Source organism: Engraulis encrasicolus, chromosome 18 (genome assembly GCF_034702125.1).
Source record: "Engraulis encrasicolus isolate BLACKSEA-1 chromosome 18, IST_EnEncr_1.0, whole genome shotgun sequence".
NCBI lineage: Eukaryota > Metazoa > Chordata > Actinopteri > Clupeiformes > Engraulidae > Engraulis > Engraulis encrasicolus.
Window position 1 is genome coordinate 9,078,944 of NC_085874.1, and position 20,791 is coordinate 9,099,734.

Sequence of the window (20,791 nt, forward strand, 5' to 3'; positions counted from 1 at the left end):
CTGTCTTCTCGTCTGCTCCTAAAAAAAGATGATATTTTGTTTTAAAAAAGGACATAGCCTATCTATTATACAGATTGATACATTCAGATTATTGTGGGTTATATTACACAGAAGTTATGCATGTTGCCATGTAAATAGAGAAAAGACACTTCAGTCTTGTAAATCTAGATTTTGTTGTGATAAAAGCATTTTGAAACAATATCATACAATATGTCCCTTCTGACATGATGATCACGACAAAATAAGTGGATCAAAACAGTTCTTTGAACGCAGATTTATAACAACACGGCAGCCTGCAGCATAGACTAACTATTGTTGTTTTCCACAAGAGGATACAGATTGTAAATGTTAGAATGCCTAACTTTTAGCACTGTGCTCTGAACCGTTTAGACCATCAGTGAAATTGCACTTGTAAAAGCAAAAAGAATACACGGCAGATGTTTATGTCGTGAATCTTCTCACCTCTGGCTCGCACAACACAAAACTATTAATTAGAAACTTTACTATACCTGCAGTGCCGACCAAGATAGTGAGCAACAAAATCAGTTTAACATCCATTTTCCCCTCCGGTATACACTGCAATGCTGTCTTTTCTATGACCAGTATTATGTTACCGCAGGTGGGAATCAACACAGCTGACACACAGAAATGTTTTTTTTTTCACAATGTTAATGTATAACTAGGCATACCACTTGGGTGAGCACTGCAGTCTTCATTTGGCTTGCACAACCGGGCAGTATGTTTTATTATCATACTTTTTGTGGCTTTATTTATTTACCTTTATTTACATTTATATTATTTTTCTGTATTCCACACTTAAATCCCCCAATGGTTATTCAACAGTAGCTCAATTCAACAAAATTTGATTGGGCCTATAGGGCCTGTGGCTCATAGCATGGGGAAATTAATCGCATGCACTGGTAGTATAATGAATCACTATGTTTTATTTAATTAAAATGAACTTTTTTGGTCGACTTTTTGAAAATAAATGAATGAATGAATGAATGAATGAATAAAGAATTGAATGAAAAACATAGGCTAACTCCCTTCATCAAAACATTCAGGCAGTGCCTCGGATGCCATCGCTGGAAGCTTGCATCAGGACCCCACCCTGCGCATGCGCTTGACAGCCACAGCGGCAGTGCCAGTGTTTTGGGTACTGACAGCTAGCCTTTTCGTCCATCTCAGAGGCACGTATCTGTGCTTCTGGCTAAATAATCAAAATGCCACTGTTTGAGGGTTTGGGCACTGGAGGGGAGAAGACTGCCGTCGTAATAGATTTGGGAGCAGCATACACAAAGTGAGTTCGTTTGCTGTGATTCCGTGCTGCGTTGTTCAATGAGTAGTTTTTCAAGCTAGCATTAGCTTCCGCTAACATGGGCGTGATATGGGTTCTTTTCTGCAGTTAGTAGACTCAATATAACAACTATTTTGAAATGCTTAGGCTACAGCATGTGTTTTAGCCACAGTCGATGCAGACATATTTACCGGAATAAGATGAAATGCCTGCTAACAGATGTACAAGGCATATATGTTGGTGTTAGCTTAGCATTCTGTACTCAATCTAGTAGCTTCAGAGATACAGTCCCAAGAAAAAGTTTGTACACCCTTTGAAATTTCTTACATTTCTGTCAAAATTGATCATGAAACATGGTCTGATCTTCCCGGAAATCTCAAGAAGGAACAATCAGAGTCTGCTTTAATTAATTCCACCCAAACATTTACATGTTATCATATTTTTATTGGTCATAAGGCCATAACATTCACAGGAGAGCAGGGCATAAGTAAGTACACCCTTGCATTAAGTAGGTTTTAACCCTCAGTTAGTTGCAATATCATCAACCAGACTTGTCCTGTAGTTGCAGATCAGATTAACAAAAAATCTGTTTGTATCTTTTCTCCCTCTTCTTTAAAGAACTGCCTCTCATCAGCAAGGTTTGTGGGATGTCTGGAGTGCATAGCTTTCTTGACTTCATGTCATATAATCTCAATTGTTTTTTGTCAGGGCTTTGACTGGGCTATTTCAGAATGTGTATTTCATTATTATGAAGCCATTCTAAAGTCGATTTGCTTCTAAAGTATGGGTTGTTGTCACATTTCAGGACCCATACTCTTGTGTGCTTCAACAGTGTGACAGACTTCCTCACGTTTTTTTCTGTAAAATATCACAATAAACTTGATTTCATTGCTCCACTGATAATAGCAAACTGTCAAGGGCCTGAGGCAGCAAGGTAGCCGCATATAATGATGCTCCCGCCACCATACTCAGAAGAGGAGATGTAACCAAGAATAGCTTAAAATGGGATTCATTCTGCCAATCTAAAATTAATGAGGTTTCTGTCCAAAAAAATATTGCTGCACCTTTGAGGATTGCAAAAAAGCATTTATATGCTTCATAGAATTACTGCAAAATATTCTGTAGACCAACGTTGAAACCAAAGTTGAATTGTTCAGGGGAACACACAATGTCATGTTTGGAGGAGAACTGGAGAACCACACCTTCACAAAAACATCATCTCCACCTTTGAGTATGGTGGCGGCAGCATCATTATATGCGGCTACCTTGCTGCCTCAGACCCTTTTCAGTTTGCTATAATCAGTGGAACAATGAACTCAGAAGTTTATCGAGATATTTTACAGAAAAAAGTGAGGTAGTCTGTCACACAGTTGAAGCACACAAGAGCATAGTTGCTGAAATGTGACAACAACCCATACTTTAGAAGCAAATCGACTTTAGAATGGCTTCATAATAATGAAATACACATTCTGGAATAGCCCAGTCAAAGCCCTGACAAAAAACAATTGAGATTATATGGCATCAAGTCAAGATTGCTATGCACTCCAGACATCCCACAAACCTTGCTGACGAGAGGCAGTTTTCTAAAGAAGAGGGAGACCAGATACATCCAGATTGTTTTGTTAATCTGATCTGCAACTACAGGAAACATCTGGTTGAGGTTATTGCGACTAACTTAGGGTTAAAACCTATTGAATGCAAGGGCGTACTTACTTATGCCTTGCTGTCCTGTGAATGTTTACATCTTATGGCCAATGAAAATATTAAAACTTGTAAATGTTTGGGTTGAATTAGTTAAAGCAGACTCTGGTTGTTCCTTCTTGTGATTTCCGGGAATATCAGACCATGTTTTATGACCAAGTTTGACAGAAAGGTAAGAAATTTCAAAGGGTGTACAAACTTTTTCCTGGGACTGTACAACGTTTTTTCCATCTCTGGTAGCTTGCCAACTGAACACTACTGTTCGTGCAGATATATAGTCTTTTTTTAATCCTTGTATTGCAAATAGTATCAAAATGCCATGCCGTTTAGCTGTGACCACAATTCATACTTCTTAAATGGCTCACATCAGCTCAGTGAACTGGGTGTACAGAAGCCTTCAGGCAGGCCGAGTCTTATGACAGCTGTGGCGGCTTTGTTTATTGTTTTGGAACTTCTGCAGGATAACGAACAAACCTGGAAATATAAGGATGGCGTGAAATGAGTCAACTGAACTGTGAAAAGCTGCGTGTAGGCTGTTCTGAGATGGTCTGATGATAATTATAACAATGGTAATGTTGGGAGACTGTTGAAGTTTACCGTCTTGGTCTCTACTTCTTGCATGTTCAAAATCCGAGTCAAAGGAATCAAAAACTCCAAAAGCCAAATTAATCTATTTATTTTCTAAAATTACCAAATAACAAAATGACCACCACTGGTAATATCCAGAATACCAGCAATGGCCCATACACAGTAAACACTACAGCTTTCCAGAACTGCAGAGTCTACTACATAAAAATGACAGTGACAGTGAAAGCATTACGGAACGTTCCGGAGATCCTAACCTTCTCTCGCCCTGACCGATAACAAAAATTAGGACCTACTGAATATCCCCTATCTGTTGGTATTTATGGTTTGTGGGTGTATGGGTGTGGTTATGTGTAAGCAATTACGTGATTTGTTAGTTAACCCAGAATATGCCTAATCTGTGTCGATTGTAAGATGCTGTCTTCATTTCCGGGTGGGCCTTGATTTCATCACTCTAGGTCTTCATGACCTCATCTGTGGACTTCCTGAGTTCTGTAATTTTAATCAAGCAATACACATACAACAGCACATTCTTTTGACATATTTGAAGGTCCTTGGCTCTGAAAAGATTGAAATCCAATGTTAGTCGTTTGCCCATTGTCACCTACTCCTGGCCTCCTAAAAAGGATTAAGTCAAATAGTTTCGCTTCTGAGTGACATCACTGTATCCTGTGCAGAAAGAATGATACGTCAAGGAGTTTGGTATGGACTTCAGACTTATTCAGAAAATAAGCAATCAGTTAATCAAACATCACATGACAGCTTTCAGCTTGTCTTACAACAATGTTTGATGACCTCTGTAGGCTCTCCTAACAAGAATGGGCAATTACTCAACATCCGCATCCCATGATTGTCACATGGGGTCATTGGGCCTACTCAATGGTTTGAGTGCCCACCAACAAGACACATTTATTTTAATGTTTTTAATCATAACCAAATATTGTAGAATTTCCTGCAAACACAAATGAATACCTGAACAACTTGCTGTAAGACAATGCATTATATTTCAGGACCTCAGAATCTAGCCTATTTTCCAACAGTCCCTTTCGTGAGGTCATAATTAATATGACCTCATCAAATTTGTTAGACCTCAGTGTTAGACTCTGTAACCAACATGACCACATAGCTTTCCTTGGTCAACTTCTCTTGTCCATTTCTGGAACCTAAGTTGCTTGCCTCAGAAACCTAGTGCAAAGAGAATACCACATCATCTGCTCATCACCCAATTTGTCATTGCACCAAGACATTATATTAATGTGGAAACCACAGTGAGTTCCATTGCCGAAGGCTGTGGAAAAATGTAAAGGGTTAGAAATACAAACAAATGAAAACAAATATGTAAAAGACGAATTAAATAATTCATAATAACAATAATAATTATAAAAATCCTCCACTGTTGATCCTCCTGCTATAACAAAACCTAAAATTGAAATTTCTCCATTATATACCACCAATTTCCGCAACATTGGGACCCCCTTTTCTACTACCAGTTCCTTGAGGTGTTATACGGCAGTTTCTTATTGTTAGGCTACGTTGAATGGTGGCGTCTCCTGTAGGATCCCGTTTCATTATAAAGCATCATCAAATACCACAATGTAAAAGGAAACATGTTAGCGTTAGTAGGGTTAGTATTAGTGGTGTTAGTGATAGTAGTGCCCCGCATGCATTAAGCTGCAGGCTTATGCCTTTCCCCATTCTTTGCGCTTCCGCAAGCTTGTTTCAATGTAACCCTGTGCGCCTTTCCCTCAAGGTGAATAGGCCTATTGTGTGTAATTCGCTCAACTCGGTTCGGTCTACTGCGCTCAATAGCTTTTGGAAGGAGCCAATTTCAATTCCTCGTCTCCTGTCTCGTTGGTTCCTCTTCCATCTGCAACCTGTGTGGAGAAATCTGACATCAAAGTAATTAGTTTATCGTAATATGGTTTACATTGCAACGTGCGAAATCTTCATGTTCGAACCTAGCGTTGGTCCAGGGCTTACTGTTTGCCTAGTTTCTTACTGACCTCAGCACCATGAGTCAGAGTGTTGACCCAGCTCATAATTGTATGTAGGCCTATACCAACCTTACCAATTTGCTCTTGGGCGTTTGGTCCAAATCCTTATGGGTATGCGTTCCACAATCCACCAATGTGTCCAAGTTCATTGCAACAGTTTTTTTTTTCTTTTTCTTTCAAACCACAGACCTTCTGCCAAAGTTTTTTTTTTTACCAGCCCGGAGACAACGGTCTCCCATTCATGTCCTCTACCAACCATCAGTGTTTTGGCCGCACGGCCCCCAACCTGTCCATCAGTTATTTTCAAATGGTCACTCGCATCAACGTCTTTTCCGAAGACGCCCTTTCGTGCTCTCTCCAAATCCTTTCCATATTGCACGTTCGCTGTGGAAAAAAATCCTTGATTTCCGATGTCCTTGTGAGAAGCTTGCACTGCTGCCAAACGTTCTTTGTTACCTTTTCCATAGTGAACCCCTGTAAAACCATGGCCTTGTTTCCTCATTGCCGCATAAACCGCTTCCAATCTTTACCAACCTCCAACACTCAACAATGTGTTTTCCAACACCCTTTGTTATCTGTCGTTATTTCCTTAATGTAGGCTATGTATGTGATGTGTGGTGTACTGCAGTCTTTTCTCAAATCTCGTCTGTCTTAAGTCGAGTCCAGTGTCACGGTCGCACATGCAGGCCTAATATGCCTATCTCCCCCTTCCTTCTGAAATAACACGCCGTGTTGTTTCAGAAGAACCCACAACAATTGTGTAACCAGGTACACCGCGCAGTTAATGTCTGAACGGTAAGCGTAAAAAAATCTTAATAATAAAAAATAAATAAAAATAAAAACCTCAAAATATCCATAGGTCTAAAGAGTAGGCCTATTCCTGTTGTGACAAACAGAACAAACAATAAAAAAAATCATCAGTCAAATCAATGTACAGAGAGTATTGGGAAGGCCATCGTGTTTTTAGCTAATTATGTTTGTTCAGTCAGTATTGTGTACTCTTATACAAACTTTCGCGTGGTGTTGGGTAGACTATGTGTAGCTTATAATGCAATGTGTATAATTCAACCCCAGCAGCCACCCCTTCTTGCCCAATGTAGATGTAGGGTAAACAGTCCCACTGATTCCCAATAACTGTCTTAAACACGCCTGTGCGTATGTTTTCATCTTAATCAATGTTACGTGGTAGGGGTCAGATAAAAGGGATATGGGTGTATAAATGGCACCCAAGGGCGTCACTTCTGGTGTGAGTTAAGCAGTAGTGTTACCAAACAATCTTGACATAGTCTTTCAATTTTTCATAGGCCAGAAGGGGTCCCCCAACCCTTCTCCTTTGTGAGCTCTAGATCCCAATCCCCTTTGCGTATTGTCCATGGGATAGGCTTGCTCCGGCTCCAGTGTGCGCTTGTGCTTGTTTTTTCTCTGGTTTCAGCTTTGAAGTAGGTGCAGTGCCCTCCGTGTTGTGTAGGCATTCCACTGGCAGTCTCTCGCTCAGTGCCCGGTCCTACTATAAGCAAAACACCCCCATACATGACCCTACCTTGGGCATCGCTACTCCCTGTTCCCCGTCCTCTGAATCCCACCACGTTGTCCCTAACCCCTTAATGAAATTGGACCAACTTCAGGCTTGGATGAAGAATGTGACTGCTGTGTTGTAACATGAGTTGTATCAATTGTGTTTCGATTCCGTCGCTCTTTTGGACTCAGCTAATTGCAACTTAACTAGTTGTGCATGTGCTGTATCAGTGCTTAGTTTCTCTTCCTCGCGTTTTGCACTATACTGTTTCATGTGGTGCTTGAGATGGCGTTCCCAGTATTCTGTAGTACTATAGGGCAAATTTGGATCATTTAACATCGTTTCTCGTACCGGCTTTGGGATTGCTTCTAGAATGGCCATTCTGAACATAGCAGTTTGCAGCTTGTCAGAGCTTGGATGGTTTCCGGCTATGTCTGTCCAAAATTCCTTACTTTTTGTCAAAAAATCTGTTAAGTTTTGTCCTTCTCGTAAAGTAAATGACAAATTTGCTATTGCTCCATCGGGCACTGGGTAGCGTTTACGCATTGCAGTGCCTATGTCAGTTGCGTATAACGCAAATGGGCATGAATCTGGCAAAAGGCTCGTTCTTGCTTCTGTTTCCACTATCTGTAATTCCCACGTGCTTGTTTGTTTACATAACAGTGCGCGCCAATCACCAATCGTTATATTGTGTGACATTGTAGCTTTCGTCAATTTGGACAACCACGGTGCACCCCCTTCGGCGGGTGAAGGCATTTTTTCCAGGATCGAATTCATGTCAGTAAAACTAAAAGGCTTATATTCATCCACTCCGTTCTTTTTCACCAACGGATACATTCCAACTAGGGTTGCCAACTGTCAATGAAAAAAATACGGGACACTTCATCGTGCCGGGGGTCTGGGGGTCGTCCCCCAGAAAATTTTGCATTTCTTAGATGTAATTTCCTGCATTCTAACGTCCCGTGTCCCGTTTCAGTTCAATACGGAACCCGTACTTTTATCTCTAAATACAGGACGATTCCGTATTTCAAGGGACGGTTGGCAACCCTAATTCCAACTGTCTTGGTTGGGCCTTTACGTGCCATGGTTTCGCGCAAGTCATATCTCTGGGGGGTAGAGTGCAATGTCAATGTGCCTGTCAGAGTCGCCTTACTCGCCTGTGTCCCCTGTGTCTGTGTACCGTCCCTACGTATCTCGCGTCCGTTTTCCTGGTCATGTTGCGTCAAGTCAAGTCGCTCCCTGTCCTGTATTTCTCTTCTGTTTGACTCTCTCCTTGCATTCTCACTCATTTAAATCTCGCCAAAGTTGGACACACACATTCTTCATTCCCGCTCGTTCTTTCTCCAATGCATGACTAAGCAATTCTCTCAATATCTCCTCCCACTGTTCAGAAACAGTGTTCCACCTTATTTTATTCTTCTCTCGTATACCTGACTCCATAATCAATACATTTTCTCCGTTCATCCTGCCTTTAGCAGAATCACCGCTCATTTCGTACTCGCTTGTACGTCACTCGCTCCTCAATCACTCGCGCAAACACGCTCTCACATACACACGGGTACCCGGTCCACACACTAAGGTTCACAGCTCAGTCCTGATATCAATAATTACCAGAGTGAAACCTAACCAAAAGAAAACAAATCAAAATAATAAAATAATAGGCCTATTCGTTGAACTCCAAGCTCAACAGCGCGCGGATCTCCCTGATGCGTATCAGTAACTACTTTGGGAGGGTCCCAGACCCTCCAGAGGTCCCAGACCTCTCCGATCCAGACCTCACTTTCTTCCTGATGAACCCCAGGTTCTCCTCCAGTTGAGATGACTCGACCCCTTCTGTTTTTACCGGATTGAGGAAGCCTCGATGACCGCTATTACCAAATTTACCTTTCAGACATTTAATCTTCAAGGGGGAAACACCGAACTGCCCTCTGACTTCCGATAAAAGCCCCTCACTCTCAACTCGACCAAATTCACAACTGACGACCATCTGGACCGCAAAAAGTTCCGTTCACATTCAACCGTTCTTTCAGGGCAGATATTTCAACAACCTTCTGTCTAACCTCCAAGGTTCTTGTCTAGTTGAGATTCGCAGATCCCAGATCTCTTCGATTTTTAACAGATGGGGAAACCTTGATGTCCGCAATTACTTGTTACATAGTTAGATGGGCTATTTCGAACCCAATCCTCCCACGGGGAAGCACCAAACTCCTCTATTACTGTACACCTGATAAAGCCCTCATTCCCAACTTAGACTATGTGCAAACCACAACATGTAATACAGTCAAAGACAATACCAAACAAACAAATAGGCCTAATGATGCTTTCGCTGTCGCCGTCAAATACAAGGAGGCATATGCAACAGAGTAGCAACACACAATTTGGAATAGCCAATCGCAGAATTTGATTTAACTGGTTTCTGCTTACCTGGTTGTGTGGCCACGATTTCGTTGTTGTCACCCGACTGCGATATCCTCCAGGAAAGAAAAAATGTAAATCCTATTGTGAAAAGTAAAAATTTTCTTCAAAAGAAAAATATATTTTAATTCCTTTTGCTCGAATCACGGAGGACGGTCACCATGTTGTTGAAGTTTACCGTCTTGGTCTCTACTTCTTGCATGTTCAAAATCCGAGTCAAAGGAATCAAAAACTCCAAAAGCCAAATTAATCTATTTATTTTCTAAAATTACCAAATAACAAAATGACCACCACTGGTAATATCCAGAATACCAGCAATGGCCCATACACAGTAAACACTACAGCTTTCCAGAACTGCAGAGTCTACTACATAAAAATGACAGTGACAGTGAAAGCATTACGGAACGTTCCGGAGATCCTAACCTTCTCTCGCCCTGACCGATAACAAAAATTAGGACCTACTGAATATCCCCTATCTGTTGGTATTTATGGTTTGTGGGTGTATGGGTGTGGTTATGTGTAAGCAATTACGTGATTTGTTAGTTAACCCAGAATATGCCTAATCTGTGTCGATTGTAAGATGCTGTCTTCATTTCCGGGTGGGCCTTGATTTCATCACTCTAGGTCTTCATGACCTCATCTGTGGACTTCCTGAGTTCTGTAATTTTAATCAAGCAATACACATACAACAGCACATTCTTTTGACATATTTGAGGGTCCTTGGCTCTGAAAAGATTGAAATCCAATGTTAGTCGTTTGCCCATTGTCACCTACTCCTGGCCTCCTAAAAAGGATTAAGTCAAATAGTTTCGCTTCTGAGTGACATCACTGTATCCTGTGCAGAAAGAATGATACGTCAAGGAGTTTGGTATGGACTTCAGACTTATTCAGAAAATAAGCAATCAGTTAATCAAACATCACATGACAGCTTTCAGCTTGTCTTACAACAATGTTTGATGACCTCTGTAGGCTCTCCTAACAAGAATGGGCAATTACTCAACATCCGCATCCCATGATTGTCACATGGGGTCATTGGGCCTACTCAATGGTTTGAGTGCCCACCAACAAGACACATTTATTTTAATGTTTTTAATCATAACCAAATATTGTAGAATTTCCTGCAAACACAAATGAATACCTGAACAACTTGCTGTAAGACAATGCATTATATTTCAGGACCTCAGAATCTAGCCTATTTTCCAACAAGACCCAGACCAAACATAAGTGACAGACAGAAGTGTAATACCTGTAGTTCAAACTCAGGGAGGGGAAACTTCTATGATGAGGAGGGCCCCGATTTTTCATTTCCAGCATTGGAGGGCCGCATGACCACTGATCTGACAGCAACTTGCACGCAAACTTCGAGGTGCAGTTGGTTGCTCACTGACTGCCCATATTGTTTGAAAGGCCAACGGATTGAGACAGTAGTAGTTTTTCTATGTTTTAAATTACCGTTTTATGTACAGACTGTACGGAGTGAGGAGGCGGGCCGCATCTGGCCCCCGGGCCTCCAGTTGCCCATCCCTGTTCTAACTGTTGTTGACGTGTGTTCCAGATGTGGTTTCGCTGGGGAGGCAGGTCCCAGGTTCATCATCCCCAGTGAGATCCAGAGGCCGGGGCAGGAACAGGTAAGATCTGTGAGGAAGAGAGTGAAATGAAGTGATATGGGCCCTGGAATGGCAAGTTTAAAATGCTCATCTCGTTTGCGTTATGAGAATGTTCCAGCAAAGACAACATGCTGGCTTTTTTCCAAAAAGCATCAAAATTAACTGATGGTATTTGTACACAATGACAACACTGATCTGTATTCTTCATGAAATAACTCATTTTGTGCGTGTTACTTAAGTGCTTTCCTTCTCAATATTTGGGGTGCATTTCCGGAAAGTGTAGTTGCTTAACTATGTTAGCTACTTTGTTGGTTGCAATGCAATTTCCCATTGCCAACTACCGAAGTTGCTAACTGCTAACAACTACGCTTTCCAGAAATGCACCCCAGAATTGCACCCACACTTGTGTTGCCTGTCCAGTGCAGCCTCCTAAATGAACACTTCAGCATTAATGTCAAGGAGAAATGATGTGAAACTTAAAAAAAACACTAAACGTACTTGGCATTTGCACTTATTTTTCTGTATATTTCTTGTGCGCTTCATATGTGCAAGTGTTGGTTGTGTACTATGATAATGTCCTTGATGTTAAGTTGCTTTGGATTGAAGCGTCTGCCAAATGGAATGATATGTAATGCGTAACAGGTAATGTAATGAAATGTCATTCCATCTTGCAGCCCGTCAAGGTTGTGCAGTACAACATCAACACAGAAGAACTATACACCATCCTGAAGGAGTTCATTCACACACTCTACTTCAGGTGAAAAATACGCTTCTCAATCCTTCTATAAGGCGCTGTGCTGTATTTCAGTGTTGGCAGGGTGGCACACAATGTATTGCTAACTCTTATGAGGAAGTTGACGGAAGGTGTGTGTTCTATAATGACATTGACAACTTTTCTGAAGTTGACGTAAGGCAGTGGCTCCCAAACTGGGGTCGCAGATACAGTAGAAGGGGTTTTGTATAAAAACATGAAAACTCCTGTTTAACAATTAGCATAATTCTATTGGTTAGAAATTAAACGAATTGGTTAGTTTCATGCCTGAGTATCTTTGCAACTGATAAATTTGTGTCTATGGAAACTCAATTTTGAATTGTGGGCACAAATAAAGAAGTAAACTGTGTGTGTCAGCCCACCCTGTGTGAGCTGTAGCTGAACTTGTACCTGTTGTGTGTGAAACACTGTTATGCTTCAGGCATCTACTGGTGAACCCGCGGGACAGGAGAGTGGTCATCGTGGAGTCCATACTCTGCCCATCACACTTCAGGGAAACCCTCACTAAAGTCTTCTTCAAGCAGTTTGAGGTATGACAGGTTTTTCGATGCATCCTAGCATCTCTATAAGAGGGTATGTCTGACCCGAAGGTGTGTTCGCCATTGACTTGCATTGACCGAAGAGCACCGAAGATGGAGGCTGCACTTGCCTTTTTTCAGTGCTGTCGAGAATTGCTGTGTCACCTCTAGTCTAATGTTCTACCTCTACTGTGCTCTCTTACATACTTCCTGTCTCTACTCTGATTGGTTGATACCTGTCTGATTGTTCCATGGCTCTTCTCTGATTGGCTGTTGTGTCTTCTCTGGCCCGCCCCTCCTCAGGTTCCCTCTGTGCTATTCGCCCCCAGTCACCTGATGGCCATCATGACGCTCGGCATCAGCACCGCCCTCGTCATGGACTGCGGATACACAGAGACCCTCGTACTGCCTGTATCCTTTACATTGGCAACATGCCATATAATACTGGGGGACCTATGTCTTGAGGGCTATTTGAGGCCCTTGCTGCTGTTTTATCCGCCCCCCGATGTAATTTTAATGTTATGCAGCTTTTCACATGAAATATGACATTTTGTAATGGAATTTTAGAAAATACATTTGCAATACAATAAGTTATATTCAGGGAACCTAGAGAAGGTGGGGTCTGTTTTAAAGGTGGATGCCTTCAATATAGGCCTAAAGTGCAGGGGGAAATCCTGGTTTGTGTTCATAGTATGGCCCTCGGATGAATTTGAAGTGGCCCCTCGAATGAAAAAGGTTCCCCACCCTTGGTCTATACACACTAGTTAGCTAGCAGATACACCCAGACTGCCTGTATCCTTTACTGTGACAACATGCCACACCATCCCATAATGCTTCATTATAGTAGTCTGATGTTATACAGGTGTGTTTACGGTACAAGGTGTGTTGCCTTGACAACAGACAGGTGTATGAGGGCATCCCCATGTTGCCCACCTGGGAGGCTCTTCCTCTGGGAGGGAAGGCCATACACAAGTAAGACACACACACACACACACACACACACACACACACACACACACACACACACACACACACACACACACACACACACACACACACAGAGAGACACTTACTTTCTAACTTACTTTACTTTTAGTTTTCAGGATATGCACATGAATGAACATACATACATGTAAATGTGCCTGATTATACCACAATGGCTAATATTCGTGTGATCTCCAAAATAGGCTGGCTAGATATTTACAAGTGGAGAAATTAAAAGCCCACATACATACTACACGTTTTACAAAAGCAATGTCAGAAAAAGAAAGAAAGGATGCAGATACACATTCAAATGCAATATTGTGTTAATAAAAAGAAAGAAGCTCTAAAGCAAGGCTGTGTATTAGTGGTGTGTGTGTTTCTGTGCGGGTGTAAACTAGAGATGCGTACATGTTTGTTGAGCTCCAAGCCACATTTTAATCTGGCTCTTGAAAGTGACAATAGTCAAATAAAATAATAAACTACCGGTAATAGTAAAAGTGACTAATACTCTCTTATGTGCAATGGTATTGTGTTTCATAATGCACTACCTATAACCCATTGTGTTCTGGAGTGACATATAAGCTGCATTAAGGTTTTTGAGATTTTAGCTGTTTTATAAACTGAGTACTGAGCCCTGAGGAAGGTCAGTAGACCGAAAGCTTGGCCTATTATTAAAAAGAACACAAATGGGATTCAAGTGTGCAGACATTTTCTTTCAATTTTACACAGCTGTTTTATAAAAAAAATGGGTACAGCTGAATTAACACATTCTAGTGTAAAATTAAGGTTCTAGCTTTTAAACACAACTTATTTTATGTTTTTATGTGCTTCAGAGGCCGAGATATTTAGGTTTTCCTTTCCAAAAGGACTTGGGCTAAAATGGGTTAATAGATAGTGCACAATGGCTGAATGAGGTTTCCCTAAAAGGAACCTCCACATCTTTGTTTACCACTGCTCGAGTAACCCCTGTCTGATGTAATTTGAAAGATTCCTGTAAGCATCAAAGACACACACACACACACACACACACACACACACACACACACACACACACACACACACACACACACACACACATATATAATATGGGCACCTGTTCCATATGACTTCAGCGACATTACTAGCATGATGAGTACATGTGTGAAGTGGAAATTGTATCACGTAAGAGCAGGAAGAATGATTTGATGTGGATGCACAATTGATGATGTGGATGCACAATTGATAATGTGTGTGTGTTTGTGTGTGTGTTGTGTTTTGTGTCCGTGTCCATGCGTGCAGGGAGCTTGACAGTCTGTTGATGGAGCAGTGCACTGTAGACACAGACTCCAGCCCTGGACAGAGTCTACCCAGCGTCCTTGGTGAGTCTCTCTCTCTCTCTCTCTCTCTCTCTCTCTCTCTCTCTCTCTCTCTCTCTCTCTCTCTCTCTCTCTCTCTCTCCCTCTCCCTGACATGCATACACATTCTCGCTCTCCTCTTTTTCTCGGTCTCATCTGTTCAGAACTTTTCCAGTGTTACTGGGGAGACACAAATACACACACACACACCATCTCTCCTCATTTGTATTCCTCACTTTCTTTTCATCACCCTCCTCTCTCTCTCTCTCACTGTCTATCCAACCACAGTATCTATTCTTCTCACCTCCATCCATCCCTCCAACTTTCTTCTCCTCCTCCACACCCTCATTTCTCTCTCACTTCATTCTTCATTTCCCTCCCTGAATAATGTATGGCACGTGGTCTATTTATACACACACACACACACACACACACACACACACACACACACACACACACACACACACACACACACACACACACACACACTGGCCCGCAGTCCTGGGCTGAGGAGGTATGGTTATGTCCTCTCCCCTGTGAATGAAACATTTATCTAGTTTTATATGAGTGAGCAGTCCTCCTTTTTTCTCTCCTCTTTCTCTCCCCCCTCTCTCTCTCTCCACCTGCCTCGACCTCCACCGGCTGGACCTATTTGCTGTGGCCTACTGTAGGGGTGGGGGTGGGGGTTGGGGCTCGTCATGCTACACTGAGTATTGGCTGTGAGCATGTGGGGATTAAAGAGTGAGGAAGCTAATAGTGCTTATTGGCTGGCACTGGGCCGTGGCTGTCTGGGGGCACACAGCGTAAGCTAGCCGCTAACAATGATCCTTTTGTACTGTATTACAGTTGGAGCTAGCTAGCAGCTAGCCGCTAATAATGGCCTTTTTGTTACAGTTATTACAGTCGAAGTTAGTGGGCCAATTGTATTAGTCTACAGTAACAGTTGGAGGCTAACAAGGCTCCTGTTATAACGATGTAGGAGTTATTACAGTTAGAGCTTACAATGGTCCAGTTATTGTAGAGTTGGAGTGCAGACACACATCTGTCATCTGAGGGTTCATTCAGACTGCACGGTTAATCCCTTCTCTCTCTCTCCCTCTCTGTGTCTCTCTCTCTGTCTTTTCAGGGTCTTTGTCAGAAGAGGTTGTTGAGGACATCAAAGGTAGGTACAAGTAACTTATAAAAATAGAAATGGTTCCCCTGCTGTCCACATAATAATACATTGAACTACAAGTCTGACACCCTAACCGCTTACCCATGACTGTGTGTGTGTGTGTGTGTGTGTGTGTGTGTGTGTGTGTGTGTGTGTGTGTGTGTGTGTGTGTGTGTGTGTGTGTGTGTGTGTGTGTGTGTGTGTGTGTGTGTGTGTGTGTGTGTGTGTGTGTGTGTGTGTGTGTCCAGTGCGTGCATGCTTTGTGAGTGACCTGCTGAGGGGCCTGAAGATCCAGCAGGCCAAATTCAACCTGGATGGCACCGCAGAGGTGAGGAAGAGGTGCACGTGTGTGTGTAGAGTAGAGTAGAGTAGAGTACTTTTATCAATCCTGAAGGAAATTAAGGTGTCTGTCAGCTTACCTAAATACACAAATCCAAACATACACAAAGAACTTGTACATATAATTGCACATTACAGTAAAAGTATATCGCCACACATACTCTCTCTCTCTCTCTCTCTCCCTCCCTCCCTCCTTCCCTCTCCCCCTCTCTCACACACACACACACATCCTCACTCTCTCCCTCACACCCCCCCCAACACACACACATTGTCACACCCACCCACACACACACACACACACACACACACACACACACACACACACACACACACACACACACAAGGTCCTTGTAGGGCATCATGTTGCATACATATACACAAAAAGTCAAGATAAAAGTGTTCAGTACACATAAAAGAGCCAAAGTAGTTCTAATGATTGTGCATTGTAGAAGTCCCTCAGTTAAAAAAATGAGAAAATAAAAATAAGGCAGTTCACAGTAGCTTTTCCAGTGGTTGAGATAGTCCAGTAAGAATAAAAATGCAGAATTAAATAGTTCACAGCTGCTATCCCAGGGGTAAGATAGGTGAGGTAGCTGAGGTGGGGTGTAGTGAGTTTATTGTCCTGTGTTGAGCAATCCCTTAAAGTGTCCAAGGTAGTGCAGGCGCTTGCTCAATGGGGGAGGGTTGTTGGGTGAAGTGTAGCTGTTCAGTAGAGAAAAAAATCGGGAGGGGGTGGTTTAGGCAGTCCAGTCACCAATGACAATCCCTTTCATTGTGTCTTTCTGTGTGGTGTTGAAGAGCTGGATGGCCCTAGGAACAAATGACTTCCGTAGTCTGTCTGTACGGCAGGGGAAGGTGTGTGTGTGTGTGTGTGTGTGTGTGTGTGTGTGTGTGTGTGTGCACGTGTGTGCACGCGTGCTCGTGTGTATTAACATACTCGATACTCGTTTGTGTGTGTGTGTGTTAACATACTCCTGTTTTTATCTCGTCAGCGTCCGGCGCCTCCTCCTGATGTGGACTACCCTCTAGACGGGGAGAAGATCCTGCACGTCAAGGGCCCCATCAGGTCAGGACACACACACACACACACACACACACACACACACACACACACACACACACACACACACACACACACACACACACACACACACACACACACGCCTTAACACCTACTTCTATACCACATCCAGGGCTCCATTAGGTGATATACCTGTTTAACACCTGCAGGCCTACATACACCTATATACCACATCACACATACCTGCCTGCTTCACACGGGTACACCTTCATACCAGGGATTGACATTACCGTTTTTGTTTTGTTGCTTTGTTGTCAGTATTTTTTTTAGACATATTACCATGATATGTCAGAAAATTGAAGCGATAAAACAAGACGATCAGTGCACGAACTTAGTGTGGTAAATTAATCTACCTACAGTATATCAGACAAATAGAATCTGAATGATCTTTCTTCAACCTAAATTAAACACAAGGTGCCAAACAGGATACTGTATATTCTACCGAGATATGTCATGTCCAAGATTAAAGTACCCTGCCAAAGTGGTTATTGAGGCAAAAATTGTGTCTGGCCACGGCCAAGTTTTACCCATTATTGGCCGGTCGGCCGGTGTCAGTGTCAAGCCCTGCTGCTAACCTACATTCCTGTGTACCTGCACAGCGGTATTCGTCAGTCATTATTCCAATGACGAATTTAAAGATTCCGTGAACAAGGAGATTTATTACTGTTATAATGATTCTCATTTTTTAATAAAATAAATAAAATTGATTGTTATTAAATTGCGATTTTTCCTTGTTGCCATAGGGACTCTGTGATGGAGATGCTGTTTGAACAGGATAATGAAGAGAAGTCCATGGCTACTCTCATACTGGACTGCCTGGTTAAGGTATGCATTGTACACACACATATACACACACACACACACACACGCACACGCACGCGCATTCACTCGCTCGCGCTCTCTCTCTCTCTCTCTCTCTCTCTCTCTCTCTCTCTCTCTCTCTCTCTCTCTCTCTCTCTCTCTCTCTCTCATATGTCTCCTCTCCTTCTCTCTCTCCATAGTGTCCCATAGACACGCGTAAAGCCCTCTCTGAGAACATCGTGGTGATTGGAGGCACGGCCATGTTACCTGGTTTCCTGCATCGGCTGCTGGCTGAGATCCGCGTCCTGGTGGACAAACCCAAATACCAGCAGGCCCTCGCCACGCGCTCCTACAAACTGCACAGCCCCCCAGCTAAACCCAACTGCACCGCATGGCTCGGAGGTACACACACACACACACACACACACACACACACACACACGCACACACACACACACACACGCACACACACGCACAGCTCTCTAGTCCATCTGCAAAGCTAGATTGATCTGCTGGAGACTTCATAGGAACTGCCACCTGTTGACTTGTCTGAGTGTGTGTGTGTGTTCGTGTTTGTATCCGTATCTGTTTCTGTATTTGTATCTGTTTGTTTTGTGTTTGTGTCCATGTGTGTGTGTGTGCGTGCTCATATATATGTGTGTGTGTGCGTGTCCTCAGGTGCCATCTTCGGCGCGCTACAGGACGTGCTGGGCAGCAGGTCGGTGTCCCGTGACTACTACAGCCAGACGGGCCGCATCCCTGACTGGTGCTGCCTCAGCTCGCCGCCCCCAGAGGGCCTCTACGACGCCACCAAGCCCCCGCCGCCACTCATGAAGAGAGCCTTCTCTACCGAGAAATAATACACCCACACACACACACACACACACACACACACACACACACACACACACACACCTGATGAAGAGAGCCTTCTCTACCGAGAAATAATACACACACACACACACACACACACACACACACACACACACACACACACACACACACACACACACACACACCCGACCACACTCTCATCATAACCCCCCATCCATCACTATAGTTCTCTACTCATAGGGGTCCATCATGTAATTACTGCTGTTCATAACTACATACAAGGGGCCAACTAACCCCCAGCCTTGTAATACACACATGCGTATTTCTGTGTAGGTGGACATGACAGTTACATTAGCGTGCCTATTGATTTCCAGATTGTAATGTGATGATCTGATATCTTTTTCGTCTGGACTTTCTGTTGCCATTCCCGTACGCTGCCACTAGGTGGGGACGATGAGGCAATGTGAACAGGCTGAGAATCACAGAGAGGAGAGTGGTGTGTGTGTGCGCACATGTGTGTTCGTTCTCAGCCATATTCTGCACAGTTGGATATATTACAGCCACATAGTACACTACAGATCAGCACAGGACACATGGACTCACATACATACATACATGCATACATACACGCATACATACTATACAACACACAGAGTAGGAGCTTCCATACGACACACACAGAGTAGGAGCATTAAAATCAGGACACACGGACTCCACACTCCACACATACACACAGAGTAGGAGATTCTTACAGCCAGGACACACGAGCTGCATACGACACATACCATACGTCACATGTATAGAGTAGAAGCTTATTATGTTAAGTTCATGGACTCAATACTCCACACACACACACACAGAGTAGGAGCTTATGACAGAGCTGCATACTCCATACGACACATGAATCAGAGCTCATTAGCTATTATTAGCAGTTATAACACCCCCACTCGGCTAAGCAGCGCCCCCTATGGTTGATATGTCAGACCGGCATTCGTTCACTTAGGCTTAAGCTTTTGCATTTCGCTCGTCATTTATGTATTTATTTTTGTAATGTTATTATTGTTTGATGCTCGAAAGAAGTGTCTTGAAGGTGAGGCCACTCTACTGGACTGTACATGCACTACAGTACATTACTGTATTGCATTACGGTACATTACTGTAGTCTAGTTATTCTGCATCGGAGTGTACTTTACTGTACTGTGGTGTACTGCAGATGGAGAAGACATCACTGTGCTGTACTGCACTGCACTGCACTGTACTGTACTGTGGCGTAATAAACATTCCCAGGAAGAACTTAACCCTGCATCTTGTCTCGTGTGTGAGTGTGTGTGTGTGTGTGTGTGTGTGTGTGCACGCTTGCACGTGGATGCGTGCGTGCGCATGCAGAGAGAGAGAGAGAGAGAGAGAGAGAGAGAGAGAGAGAGAGAGAGAGTCATTTAAAAAAATCAAAACACCAAGAAATGGTAATCCAAGATGGAGACATCTGGACTAATCATTTCAAAACTCTATTCAAGAATGTTCAATCTGACCAAAACAAGAACCAAAATGACATAATCCACAAACTGCATGATCTGGAAAACACAATCAAAGACTACCAAAACCCACTTGACTTCCCAATCACTGAACAGGACCTACTCACTCATATCAACAAATTAAAGTCAAAGAAAGCATACGGGCCTGACTGCATTTTAAATGAAATGCTAAAATGTATGAGTGAAAAATTTAGATGGGCTATTCTCAAACTATTCAACTTAGTCCTGAGTGTGGGTTATTTCCCTGACATCTGGAACCATGGATTAGTTACACCAATCTACAAAAACGGAGACAAATTTGATCCTAAAAATTACAGAGGCATCAGCG

At 42.8% G+C, this 20,791-nt stretch overlaps 1 protein-coding gene across 1 annotated transcript; it reads left to right on the forward strand.

Moving 5' to 3' along the window:
- Nucleotides 1–1,134: 1,134 nt before the first annotated feature.
- actr10 (actin related protein 10) lies at nt 1,135–20,229 on the forward strand. Its single transcript, XM_063222334.1, has 13 exons — nt 1,135–1,300; nt 11,064–11,136; nt 11,790–11,872; nt 12,309–12,417; nt 12,709–12,816; nt 13,310–13,377; nt 14,668–14,747; nt 15,850–15,885; nt 16,125–16,204; nt 17,208–17,281; nt 18,040–18,121; nt 18,298–18,499; nt 18,776–20,229. Exons 1-13 carry the CDS (start codon nt 1,224–1,226, stop codon nt 18,955–18,957), a joined length of 1,254 nt encoding a protein of 417 aa, XP_063078404.1. The 5' UTR covers nt 1,135–1,223; the 3' UTR covers nt 18,958–20,229.
- The last annotated feature ends 562 nt before the right edge of the window (nt 20,230–20,791 follow it).

Excerpts from the sequence above, each read along its gene's own strand:
- actr10 (XM_063222334.1), top strand. The coding sequence starts at position 1,224 with ATGCCACTGTTTGAGGGTTTGGGCACTGGAGGGGAGAAGACTGCCGTC. Across the intron at positions 1,301-11,063 it reads TTGGGAGCAGCATACACAAA|ATGTGGTTTCGCTGGGGAGG; the intron begins GTGAGTTCGTTT and ends CGTGTGTTCCAG. Across the intron at positions 13,378-14,667 it reads GGAGGGAAGGCCATACACAA|GGAGCTTGACAGTCTGTTGA; the intron begins GTAAGACACACA and ends CCATGCGTGCAG.